The sequence below is a fragment of the Caloenas nicobarica genome, chromosome 3, assembly GCF_036013445.1.
Source record: "Caloenas nicobarica isolate bCalNic1 chromosome 3, bCalNic1.hap1, whole genome shotgun sequence".
NCBI lineage: Eukaryota > Metazoa > Chordata > Aves > Columbiformes > Columbidae > Caloenas > Caloenas nicobarica.
Window position 1 is genome coordinate 33895269 of NC_088247.1, and position 13003 is coordinate 33908271.

The 13003-nt window shown below is 37.4% G+C and overlaps 1 protein-coding gene across 2 annotated transcripts in view; it reads left to right on the forward strand.

Annotated features, from left to right (window-relative positions):
* SENP6 (SUMO specific peptidase 6) overlaps nt 1-11688 on the forward strand; it is a 79125-nt gene extending 67437 nt beyond the window's left edge. For both annotated transcript variants that reach the window (XM_065631800.1, XM_065631801.1), the window contains 5 exons: nt 1146-1249; nt 3390-3478; nt 5888-5956; nt 6051-6201; nt 9138-11688. In XM_065631800.1, coding sequence (XP_065487872.1) covers nt 1146-1249; nt 3390-3478; nt 5888-5956; nt 6051-6201; nt 9138-9347 — 623 coding nt within the window. In that variant the 3' untranslated portion in view covers nt 9348-11688. The remainder of the gene's footprint in view (nt 1-1145; nt 1250-3389; nt 3479-5887; nt 5957-6050; nt 6202-9137) is intronic.
* Nucleotides 11689-13003: the final 1315 nt, after the last annotated feature.

The following is a 13003-nucleotide window of genomic DNA, read 5'->3' on the forward strand; positions in this document are numbered from 1 at the left end:
ATATATATATTTATATATATATTTATTACTTACCTAATTTAGGAATCTGTCAGCAATAAATCGTATTAGTATATGGCCTACTTCTTGTGCTAAGGTCTTTTCAAAGATATTGAGCAAGACTAATTCCCAAGTTTGTCCCTGTGGAACTCCGCTGATAATCTCTTTCCAGTTACTTCAGCTTCTCTGTTGAAGCACTCTTGAATGCAAGTCTTCTCCGTTTTTTCCATTAGCTAGTTCATTGCCCTATTTAATGTTCTTAGAGAAATCCTGTTTTTCTTTCATAAGTAATAGGTCCTACAGTGACACCATAACCAATGCTTTTATTTTTGTAATTGTTTAGATATATAGCCCTTTTCTAGGAAAAGTTTTCTGATGAAGATTTCAGGTTTTGCTGGCATAAGATATTAATTTTTCACTTATTTCCACATAGCTTATTTTTTCCCTTCAAAGTCTGTTCTGAAGTCTTGCATGGTTTCTTCCGATGCTGTTTCCCTAGCGATTAAATAAGTAGAGGAGTGAGAGAGTGAATTTACAGATAACTCTTTTGTGTAGCTAACAGTGAAGTTTCACAGACATCTCTAGGCTGCTGCTCCCAGGAGAGCTGATCCTGCATTCTACCATCCCTAGCAACATGTTCCCAAGCTGCTTTTTTCCCTTCATATAACTTCACAGTGAATCTGATCAAGAAAATTATTCAAGTTAAAAAAAAAAGCGTTCAAGTTAAAAAAAAGTTCTCAGTCTGGTCCTCTATGTGTGGATGTATTTGGTGACATGGAAGGAACCAGCTGAGGATGGGAATGAGTAGTTATATTAGGGATCAAATGAGACTGCCCCTTTTGGCAGCGGTATCAATTTATACTGTTGTAAAGGTTTCATGGAACTACAGGGTAATTTCATGGTGGGTTTTAGTTTGGGTCTCTAGAATTTTTTTTTAGGCATTTCACAGAATAAGGAACAGTTTCTGCTATGTCACTTAGAATAAACTTTTCACTTCTGTTCATATGCATGAATAAAATACTATATGGCAGCTGTATCACAGTTATTCTGAGCAATCCTGAGGCAATCTAAAATATTTAAAATTAGTTTGGTCTTCAATGATCACATAGTATTTGATGTTTAAAGATACTGCTGTCTGATTGATACAGATGGATTGCACAAAATCAGGCTAAACTACAGTGAAGACTCAGCTGATGGTAGTAAACTAAATGAAGATGAGCTTATAGATTTTTCTGAAGACCAAGATAACCAGGTAAAGAATTCAGCAATTTTATTTGGGAAATATGAACTGTTGTGTTTTATTTTGAATGGGCAGCTTAAAAGCAGTGTAAATCTGTGTTGTCTAAAGCTAGTTAACTTTTCAATTGTCAAATCCAAAGCACTGGTTGCCTATAAACATTTGCAAATTAGCTGACAGGAGAGGATTGTCCATTTGTTCATTAAACTGTTTAATAGGAAACTGCTGTACTGGTCCTGCATTTCATTTTGTGAGCCTTTTGCATAGTAACAGTATTACACAACTATTTCAGTGGAAACTCTGAAGGTAAACACATTTCTGCCTTTGTTCTCCATATTTATCTACCAGACCCAGGAGCAAGTTACTCTTCTTTCAGCTGCATTTCCTAGACATAAGCAGACACCTTTATATAAGTAGGTTCTATTCTGTTGTTTTGTTTCATTGGGGGTTCTCCAAATCAAATTTAAACAGCATGGATTTATAATCAAGTGGTATTCTTCTTCATATTGGAAGACGTTTAGATTTTAGAGCTGTGGAAAGACTGATCATCAAAATGTCCTTTACTAACTCAGTACTGGGTATGTGGACATTATTCCATAGCCCTTTTGCTTCTACAGTGTAAGTTCAATGTAAGCAAACTGGGAGTTACACATTTACTCTTCCTAATTGGATTTCCTGTTCATGTTCCAGGTAGGTAACTCCAAGTTGTCCAAAGTAAAGAATCTGAGGCTATCAAATATATGTTCTAGGAATTAGCTATTTTTCACCTTTGAGTCTAGAACAAATAGTTGTTTTCCAAAGTCTGCAGCTATTTGTAAGGTCTTCCAAATAGTATGTATATGTGTGCACACCTATAAAAGCTCCAGTTTATGTTGAAACATAACTATGCTTTTCACACAGACTCAACCCATCTCTCCTGTCATGACACTTGCCCAAACATTCTGTGATTCTCACCTGATGGAAGTGCCTTTCTGTCTATTTGGTAGCAGTAGAGTTCCCTGAAGATGGAGCATGAGCAGTAGAGTGTTTCCAATCTGAAGTATGTGGCATGAGGCAGGGAAGAAAGCACATGACCAGCTGTGTTCCTTGAGAGGAGGAAAAGATGCCGAGTTCCCTGGTTGCAGTATAGCTTAGAACTTTACTCAGGCTGAAGCTGTCACTGATATCTTCTAGAATGGATAAAGCCAAGTATAGACATGCTGGACTGTGACGAGCTGAGTGTACCTTCACATCTGCCAAAACCAGAGTTGAGGTTGCAACGGAAACAAGTGTATTAGCAACTAGGCAGCAGTTTCTAATATGATAACATCTTCATGGTGTAGAATGAGGGTTTTGTTCATAGGATCCTGCATATTAGTGAAGTGTACATAATTCTCACCAAATATTTCACAAATCATGCTTATACGGGGGTACCCATTTTCAGAAAGCATCTCTTTCCCTATAATGCAATGGTCTGTGGTAGTGATAATGAACTCAGCAGAAGGGTAAGAAACTATGGATCACACTGATATTTTTAGATACGATAACTTAGTGGTTTTGTTTATGACTTCCATATCCTTCATAGCAATCAATATTGAAATCAAAAGGTCAAAGGATATTCCTAGATGTGTGGCATGACTGTTTCTGCAGCCCATGATACATAACATCATGGCGGTTTAATTTCCTTTGCCCTAAGAACCAAGTTGGTGCATTCTGAAGCAAAGATCAAATTTTACATCTGAGTTCATTGCAGATTTTGTCTCATTTCATCTACAAGATAACATACGTGAAACAGCCAAGCAACTTTCTAGTAATAATTAGCGAAGGAAAGTATCAATAATTTGGATTGTAACTAAATACTGGAGATGCACCTATTTTAAGCCAGCACTGCTTTAAAAATGTCAGTTGCAGCTTTTTTCTAGTTTCAGCGGTCGTTAAATAAATAGCGCCATTCACTCCGTGTCATTCCAGCATGGATTTGAGAAGCCGTGTGACTAGAAGTCGGTAATGCAAACTGTACAAATAATGAATGCTTTCAGATTAAAGCTAACACTTCTTTATTAAACCTATGTTATTGGTCTTGAATAAAAATGGTAAGTATAGCAATAATTTATTTTGCATCTGTTTGAAAAACAATGTTAGCTTTTAAACACCTGTAAACATGTTGCTTCTGTAGGATGACAGTAGTGATGATGGTGGCCTTGTAGATGATAACTGTAATTCAGAAATGGGACAGTGGCACCTGAAGCCTACTATCTGCAAACAGTAAGTATTAAAACAGTTAAAATGGAGATTTCATAAAGGTGTATGAAATGTAAAAGTAGCTATGGGAAAGGGCTATACATCAGTCTTCGAACACTTTAATCAGCATGTTATTAGTGTTGGAGAACTTTATACTTTGTAGTATCATCTTCAGTAAGCAGAAAATTTAATTAATGAAACTGCTAGTGAAATAATAGTTTTTTTTGTTTCCTGTTAAGCCTGTATGCGCTTCAGGCAAATGAAGATTGGTTCTTTAAATAAGGGTGTTCTTTGATATCTTGCATTTAGATTCCTGCAAAAAGAAGGTACAGAAGAATGTTCAAATGCATCCTATATTAAAAAGCAGATTAATGTCTTAACTGAAAATAATTAAACTAATACTAAAGAAAACCTTTGTCACCACTCAAATTAGTACAGGAAAATGGGAATCATTTTTAGCTGCCTTCATTTCTTACTAGAAGTGTTCTAGCTGTTTCTCTTTGTCTCTCTCTGTTCCTAGTATTGCTCTTTTTTCTCTAATAGAGTGTTCCACAGTACTAAACTGTTACTTTTTTTGTTAATTTTTTACCTGGTTTATATTTGAAAACTCTTAAAATTTTTGTTGTTGTTGTTTGAAACCCTGAAATTATTTCTTAATAGTCATTGACTGCAGTTGCTTGCATTTTGGAGTGACAGAAATGTATGATTCCAAATCCAGAAATACTCTTACTAGTATTGCTGTCTTGACAATTTCCTTTTATTTTTTCACAAATTATTTATCCATTTTTATATTTCCTTCTTTGTGAGTATAATGGTTACTACAAAGGTAAAGGCTTTCACAGTACAATCTTATGGTGCAGAATAAAATTGTATATTTTTACGTTATAGGGAATCTGTATGAATTATTCTTAATACATTTTCATGAAGGGGTAAAAATCCATCTGTGTTGTGAATTTTAAGAATATTTATGAGCTTCTGATTATAGCTGGGCTAAATTTGTCCCATTCTGGTAATGGATTATCTGTACATAATACTTTCCACCAGACAATATTTTAATCCAAGGATGAAATTTTACAAGATATTTGACACTTAAGCATCAAAAGTCATTGAGGGCACTTAAATACTTTATTATTAGCATATTTTTAAATTACTTCTACATGAAAAAGAAGATGACCTTGAAAAAACTTTCACTTATTGTCGCTCACCTTCCCAAAGTACTGGATTGTGTATTTTTAAAGAGCATTGCCTATATAAAGAATAATTTTATCAGAAATCAAAGAAAGTAGAATTAAAAGCAAGTATTATTGAAGTGGTTATATGGTTATGTGACAAAAACTGCATACATTTAAAATAATTTATAAATTTAAACCTATACATAAATGCATGCAGATATTTTGTCTGAATTTCCTAGTCTTCAGTTTCTATAAAGGATGCCTTGTGTGATGAATGCATGTGTGTTATTGGTAGGAAAGAGAAAGCAGAGCTTTGCAAAAAGTAATTTGTTACCTATTTATCCCTCAAAATACATCTTGCATCTAATGCTGAGTTTCTGTACTCTGGTATAAGGCAGCTTTGCTGTATAAATCCAGCTGTTGCATATAAGGTGGCTGATAGGATCATTATGGTTATAAGTACTGCAAAGGTGGTGGTATCCTCTAGAGCAGGGGTGTGAAACTCATTTTCACCGGGGGCCACATCAGCCTCGTGGTTGCCTTCCGTATACGGTCCTAAAATTACATTCGGCCCTTGGAAGGCAACCGCGAGGCTGATGTGGCCCCTGGTGAAAATGAGTTTCACACCCCTGCTCTAGATCAAGTGATAGGATGTAAGCATCTGTAGTGTACAGGACTGTTCATGCAGACTCGGTTCTTCAGAAAATGTGTGTTTATGGATACATTATTTTTGTCAAGTCTATCCAATAGAGTAGGTGTGTGTTTTTTGGCTGTCAGGTAGATTTCTGATTCATTGGCTGGGATCACTTCTAGAACATGTATACCTAGTGTTGTCTTGGGTACTGTGGACTGTCCCATCCGTCCTCCGGCTGCCCCTCCAGAAGGATGTTTATAGGTTCTTAGCCTTACTTTTTAGTCTCTTGCCAGTATCCCAGACGTCTTGTGCAAATAAAAGAGCGCTACAAACCTGAGGGGGCTTTAGGCAACTAGACTTTGCCTATAAAAAATGCTTTCAGTCTGACAGTACTATATGTGCTTTCCTAAGTTCTCTGTACTTGGTGTATGCTTAAATCTAAAGATAACTTTGCATTTTGCTATCCCAGTTAGAGGATTATAGCAATGCTGGCAAAATGTCATAATATTGATCTAGTTCTGTTCGATGTCACGCCACAAATTATTTCACAGCTAGCTAGCTGTGTAACATTGTGTTTTTGAAGCTGCTGTAAAATATTGTGTACTTAAAAACTGTGTTCTCTCCTAGGCCCTGCATTTTGCTTATGGACTCACTGAGAGGCCCTTCCCGCTCAAATGTTGTGAAAACACTAAGGGAGTAAGTTTCACATCTGGGGTTTGGGGTGCTTTTTGGTTTTTTCAAAATTCTGCAAGAAAACAAGAGTTTTAATTTGCATGGTCTTTAATCATAGGTATTTAGAGGTGGAATGGGAAGTCAGAAAAGGGAACAAAAGAAGCTTTTCCAAAGAAGTCATGAAAGGTTCCAACCCTAAAGTGCCACAACAGAACAACTTCAGTGATTGTGGAGTGTACATACTGCAGTATGTGGAGAGCTTTTTTGAGGTATATATGCCTGCTTGTGTAACTGTTTGTTTTGTCTCCCGTGGCAGTCAAATATGAGCTATTAAAATTATTAGGAATAAAAGGCTGTCTAGTGTAGCTCTTATAGCTATTTATTAGATGGTGCATTCTAATCTAATTTAAACATACATAATAATGAATATTTTTTGGAAAATAAATGAATTATCATTATTATTTACACATGTATCAGAAAGAGAAAGCCATGGAATTTTCTGAGAAAATGTTAAGAAAATAGATTTAGAGTCTTCCTGTATGTTCTTACAGAGCATACCCTTTAAAATTACCTGGTAAGAGTGGAGTTCTAAATGTAAACTAAAGATGTTTTACAAAAAGTTTGTTCTTTTTTCTCTATGAACTGTGACTCTGGATATATTCATCATTACACCACCAGTAGCTTAGACTTCTTTTACTTGCATGAAAACATGTAAGTGGAATCATTACAACTAAAGGTCAAATCTTGATTCCACTGAAGAAATTGGTTAAACTCGTACTTTAACTGTCGTAGCCTTCAAGTTACAGCTCCTTTCACAAGTGGAAGGAGTAGCACCCTCAAGTCTGGGTTGGGAGAAGAAATGGTCGCATGAGATATTGCCTGCACGGGACACTGACTGTTTACAGTCCATAGTGCTTTAGAGCACTGTTCCTAAACTCTCCTGTAACAAACCTTTCCTGAGAAAGCTGCTGGTTTCTTCTCCATTTCTCCTCCCTCCCCTTGTTCATTCTTTGTATGAGAGCATTTAGGCTTTAGCAGAGTGCGTTTATGCAAAATAAAGCCCAAACGTGTGATATGCTTTTGCTTTATCAGTGAGCCCTTGAGAGCTTGAAACCATCCTTGAGTACTTCTTGTTTTGCACACAGGGGATATGAGGAGAAACCAAGTTTTAATAATCTTGGCCCCTCCTTTTTGCTGAATTACGTCAGGCTGAATCCCTTCTCCTGCCTGGTCTTGCAGTATGGAGCAGCTTTGTCTGCCGGGCAACAGGGCTGGCACGTAGATGTGTCAGAGAGCAAATCACAGGCTATGCTCAGAAGTAACACTAGTGGGAAAGGAAAACCTGTACTGACTGTTCAGTGCTTGACTGTTTCACAGCTATTGAGCTAATAATTTCAGCTGCTAATGTATTTGAGAAATGTACGAAGTCTTGCTGTTTTCAGCAGCTGTACAAACTGAATGGGGAGTACGTGGGGAGGGGTGCTTAATTTGCTGTTTGTGGACTATTCAGGCAGATCTTTTTCTTCTTTGTGGATTTATTTCGAATATCTTCTTTTTAATAAGGAGGGTTAAAATCATGATGTGTATTTTTTAAAACCAAGACTCATTTGACAGGCTAGGTAGTGTAATAAGGCGCATACCTGTCAGCTGTCACAGCAAGCACTTCTTCAGTCCTCCCTCAATACCGTGCCTGCTCAGCGTTGCCTTTCGGCCCACGAGAGACAACTCTGAGCTGCCAAATGCGTGGCCCCCAGTTTCCCTTGGGGGGTTTGTGGGGGCCAGGTTAGCGGGGCTGCCCGGGCCGTGGCTGCCACCGCCAGGGGCCGCCGTGGTGCCGCCTGCGGCGCTGCCGGGCCGGGCGGCCCTGGGGCGGGATCCGGCCGCGGACACGGGTGGGCCACGGCTGCAGGCTCGAGCGGGCTCCGGCCGCGCACACCGCCGCCCACCCTCTGAAAAGCCCCTACAGCGGGAACTGGGGTGCTGGCGGGGGAATGGGTGCCGTCAGTTGGCGGTGAAAGAACTTGCAAAGCAAGAAGGAAGCTCCGAGGCAATACGTGCACAACTGGCTTCTGACCCATGTCCCTGCTTTTCTTCCCCACACTGAACAACAACAAAAAGCCCCACTTAAGGATGTGTTCGGATTAATTTGAAATATCTTTCTAATGTTGGTAACCACACTAATTAGTTTCTGCTAGTGTTCTTACTCCTTTGGCCTATTTCATAACTGTGGACAACCTAGTCAGATTTTGTTTAAGGTGTTCTGCATTCTGAAACCTACCTACTGCTGCTGTTGGGTAGCTTCATTGGCAAAGTCAGTTCAATGTGGTTTTTTTATTGCCATATTATCTAGTTGATGTTCTGCTTGGATGTGGAGTAATGTTGCTAGTGCAGCATCAGGCATTGACATGTTCCTGTGTCAAATGTCACTATTTTTTTCCCAAGTAGCCTTGCTAGTGCTATCTCAATGGATTAATGTAATTTACTCTTAAATAACCCTGTTAATGATGTAAACTGGAATACACAAAAAGAGGAATTTCTTTGAGAGAAAAAACTATTCCACAAATAATTATTTGGTTAGGGTGAAATTGTTGTAGGGTGTCACAGAAGTGGCATAGATAATGTCTCATAATAATCATTCTCTTAATTCTTTGGATGAATGACCTCTAGCAAGAAAACAGAATGTAAGTATAAAAAGGGCTGGCGATAGCCAGGGACTTTTCACAGGCCCTGTTTTTTAGGGTGAAATGTAAAAAACCTGACTTTTCTAGTTGGCTGTGGTCCTAAAGGATTTTATAAGAACCAGAGTATTTAGCAATGGATTCCTAATCAGCTCTAAATTTTGATGCTAGTCATCCTTAAAAAATATGCTCTGTCATTACAATAATTTTCTCTCCTTTTTTTTTTTTTTTTTAATTAGAACAATTTTATATGTTTATGCAGTCAAATACTTTGTCTAAAAGATGTAGCAAACAGAGTTGATTATCTGAGCACTTTTATAACCAAACTGATCTGGATGAATGTTACTCTGTAACATACTGAAGTTTGATTGATTTTTACCTTAATTACAAAACACACAGATGGTAGACGTTTTGTTCCATACTGGTGGAATGAGGTGAGGAAGAATGTACTTTACCCCACTATGGTTGTCTCCAGTCTTTTAGTTTATAACTCCTTTCTGTAATATCCAAATGACCTTTCTTTTCAGAATCCCATTCTGAGTTTTGAGCTACCAATGAACTTAACAGACTGGTTTCCACGCCCAAGAATGAAAACCAAAAGAGAAGAAATACAAAAAATAATCCTGAAGCTGCAGGAACAGCAGAACAAGGAAAAGAAGGGACAAAAGGACCCAAGTTCAGTTGAAAGATCTTTGCAGGAAAAAACAGAACAACTTCTCAACAGCAGCTCAGAGTGAATGTTGTATCTGTTGCATGTTAGCTCCACAGTCAAAACTAAAATATACATTTTTGTCTGCCCAAACTAAAGATTTGGCGTATTCTCTGCTCAAAGTTACTTGGGAATGTTTAATGCCTGTATAAATGTGTGTCATAAAATGATTTAATTCCCACAAAGATGTGTATTAAGTAAGCAAGTCTGTACATATGTTAATGAGGCCAACTTTTTCAGCATTTGTAATTACTTTTTTTCCACTTGTTAGGGAGCTTTTGTTATGTATTTCTGTTAATAGAACTTAAATAGCAACTTCTAAACATAAAGCAAATAAAGAAATATTTATAGGATAAAATGGTTAACTTTTTCTTTTTAAGTAAAGTTGTAATGTTACAGGCTTAAGTAACACATAGGAAATGATTTGGTAGTGAGATAATTCATATTTTGACCCTATTTAGTTGCCCCTTTACAAGATTATTCTGCTTGTGCTACAAAAAATAATATGGGTGTCTCAATGTACCGTGGCCTCAGAGAGGGTGATTCCCATCCTCCCGGTATCTAAGTGCAAGCAGTGTAATAGTTAATAGGACTGCTTCAGATTTGGGATTTTTAAAGATATGCGTTGCAATTAAAATTTCACCCTTGCTTTAGTGGGACGGGCTAGGAAGAGGGGGAGAATGCTCTTTGACCAGAGATTACTATTCAAACAGTATTATAACAGTGGTTTCAATGAAGTGATCTTGAGTGATACTATTAAATCATATTTTGTGGATCCCAGTTGTTGTACAGGTGTATTTTGAGACTTTCTTCATTATAAAATTGTATTTTGGTAAGTGTACTTGGAATAGCAGATTGCCCACATTACATTTTCTATGTTACAATTCTGAATGTTACATTCATATGTGCTTTATCTAAGTAATGAACATTTAAAAAGAAAAAAGTGTATGATTACTATTTTTTGTAATATCCACGCAAAAAACCAAAATACCAGTGTTCATTGCTTGCTTGTTTGTTCTTGGCTTTAGGTAGCATCAGACTAATGTTGGGATTTGTTTAGATATTTCCAGTGTATTTTGATTTCACAACCATCTAAAATGCCATTGTTGCTCAAACTGCAAAGGTAGCCTTTTTTCCTTGTTATAGAAAGGCTTTGGTAGTCAAATGAGGAAAGTAAGAGATGTTTCGTGCAAGGATATATATCTCTCCAGTCTTCTAATATAGATATCTTTTGAAGGGAACCGAAACTGTCTCTTCCCAGGAAGGAATCTTGTGGGGAAAAGAAGGACTTTTATCTCTCCTTGCAAATAATATTTTCTCTCCTGATTTTTCTGCTGAAAATGTCATTTGTCATTCCCATCGCCCAAAGAGAAGCAGCAGAGAATTCATGAGGTGACCTCTGTGTCCCCAGAGATCAATTTTTATACACCAGATCAAGTCTAACCCACTACTTCAGGTTCTCCATGAGGTTTCATTGTTGCTAAACCCTGAAGACGTGGCTGCTAATGACGTTACTGCCAGGGCTTTTCTGCACCGATGACTCTGGCTATGAAACTCCTCTGTTTAGGAGGGGATTCACTCACCAAGGCAGTGATTGCACATAGAAGAACACAACCATGAGCTGCTCATCTTTTGCATAGGTAACCCTGGGGATCTGGGGGAGTTGTTCATTCTCTTTATTCTTGCATAGACTCTGGGCCCTATAGAGAATATGTAAGCACCACATATATATGTTATTTTATGTTAGAGGTAACTCCTATGCAGGTTTCTTGCTGAAAGTATGTGGGGGAAATCTTCTGGACTACAAATTAAGTATGTAATGCTCACACCTCCAAGTTGTTTCCTCCGTCAAGTTTATCCAGCATTCTTGCCATTGTTGGGGAAAATCTGTGAAGAAGTATTTTTGAATTGTTTTCCTGCAGGGTCTTGTGTATCTGGCTTTAGTGCAACTGACATACTGGAATAGTAGTTTATACAAATGCACGTAAATCAGTGATGGCTTGTAGAGAAGGAAAAGAATTTCTTGGAAATACATAGATGAGACAATTGCAAATAGAATGTATTCCTTCCCAGTCTAGTCTTTCCCAATGGTATGTTCTAATTATATGGAATATATCCAAATTTGATCAATATAATAGTTTTCTTTTTTCTAACATTTGTGATGCAGGTTCTTAATTTGATGCTGTAGAACTGTTTGGTTCTCTTGCTAGGAATGGCCTGGTGCTTCCTCCTGTTCCTTCCTCTTTCCTGTCCTCCCCTTATTCCTCTCTCCCCTTTTTCAAAGCTGTGAAGAAAGTGTTTTATTATCATTTAATGTTAAAGGTCTTGAGATCTTCAGTCGTATACAGCAAGCTAATACACATGTTAAATATAGGAAAGTTATTTTTTTAATAAAATGTGATGTTAATAGAAAAAAACCCACAGAATTAAGAATGAGTTATTTAAAACCTTACTGACTTGTTTTGAAAAGCTCACTACCACATGTACTTGTTAGGTATTTGTTCTTAACATAATGGTCCAACTACACTACAGTGTTTTGCAATCTAACAAGGAGTTTCACCAGTGAATTCTCTGGATCGGATTTATTCAGTGGAAGTTAGTGGGGTGGGAACTAGATATGTTTATTTAATAATTGTATGACAACACATCCACTGAGGAAAGTAAAAGTTGGATATTCCTTTATAAGATTTAAGATTACAAATGCTTTAAGAGCAGCATGACTGTTTGCAGTGTAAGGTATCAGATGGCTACCTAATTAAATGTATCTGTATTGTGTTTCACCTCAGGTGGAATAACAGTTAAGAATTCTTATAAAAGTTTTAGATTACTCAGCATAAAAAATGCATGTACTTCTGGTGCACGTTTGCAGGATAGCTGCAAAAGCAGAAGAGAGAACTAAGTAGTCCCTTGTGACATTCCTATTTATCTTGCTTAAGAAACTGAGCTCACTCTTCGAAGACCAGAGACTTCAAACAGAAGAACTGTGGTGTTGATTTTTGAGGTTGCACTGCATTCTCATTTTGGAAAAATCTAACTTCCAAAACATTCAGTAAAGAAAGAATTGAAAAATCAAGCAAACTTTCCACCATGATGAGAAAACCACGCTGTTGTTTGGGGGATTTTTTTAAATGTTTTGCATAGCAAATGAGTAAAGCAGAAGCAGCAGCTTTTGCATGTATGACTTTTAATTGCTGTTAACATAGTTCTTCTGGAAATTGGAGTGAACTACTAGACTTTTCTGATAAACAAACTGCAGCAGTTTCCTTACTTAACCAATCCACTGTAATTCTTTGCTCAGATTTTTAAATAGAATGTTTCCAGTAACTGGTTAAAGCTTTGCATTACCCTTAGTAATGATATTTGTGTTTTAGCATGTGAGCAGAAGAAGTAGCTGTAAAGGTGCTTGTTCTTTGGAGTCCTGATTCCTGGGGCCACAATGATGAGAGGTAGTGGAGCCTGGACAAAGTATTTCATTTAATTTTGGTATGACACTTTTTATACCTTTTTATACCCCTGAAGAGCCGCTGTGCAGTGACTTGGGTTCACAAAGGTACTTCATGTCTCCAAGTCTTTTGAGTCTTTCCATATACTTCTGGAAATCAAAGGGGAGCTGATGTTACAAACTACAACTTTGAAACAGTAGGAGTGAGGTAACAGCCATTTTGCTTATTGTTCACCACTGTA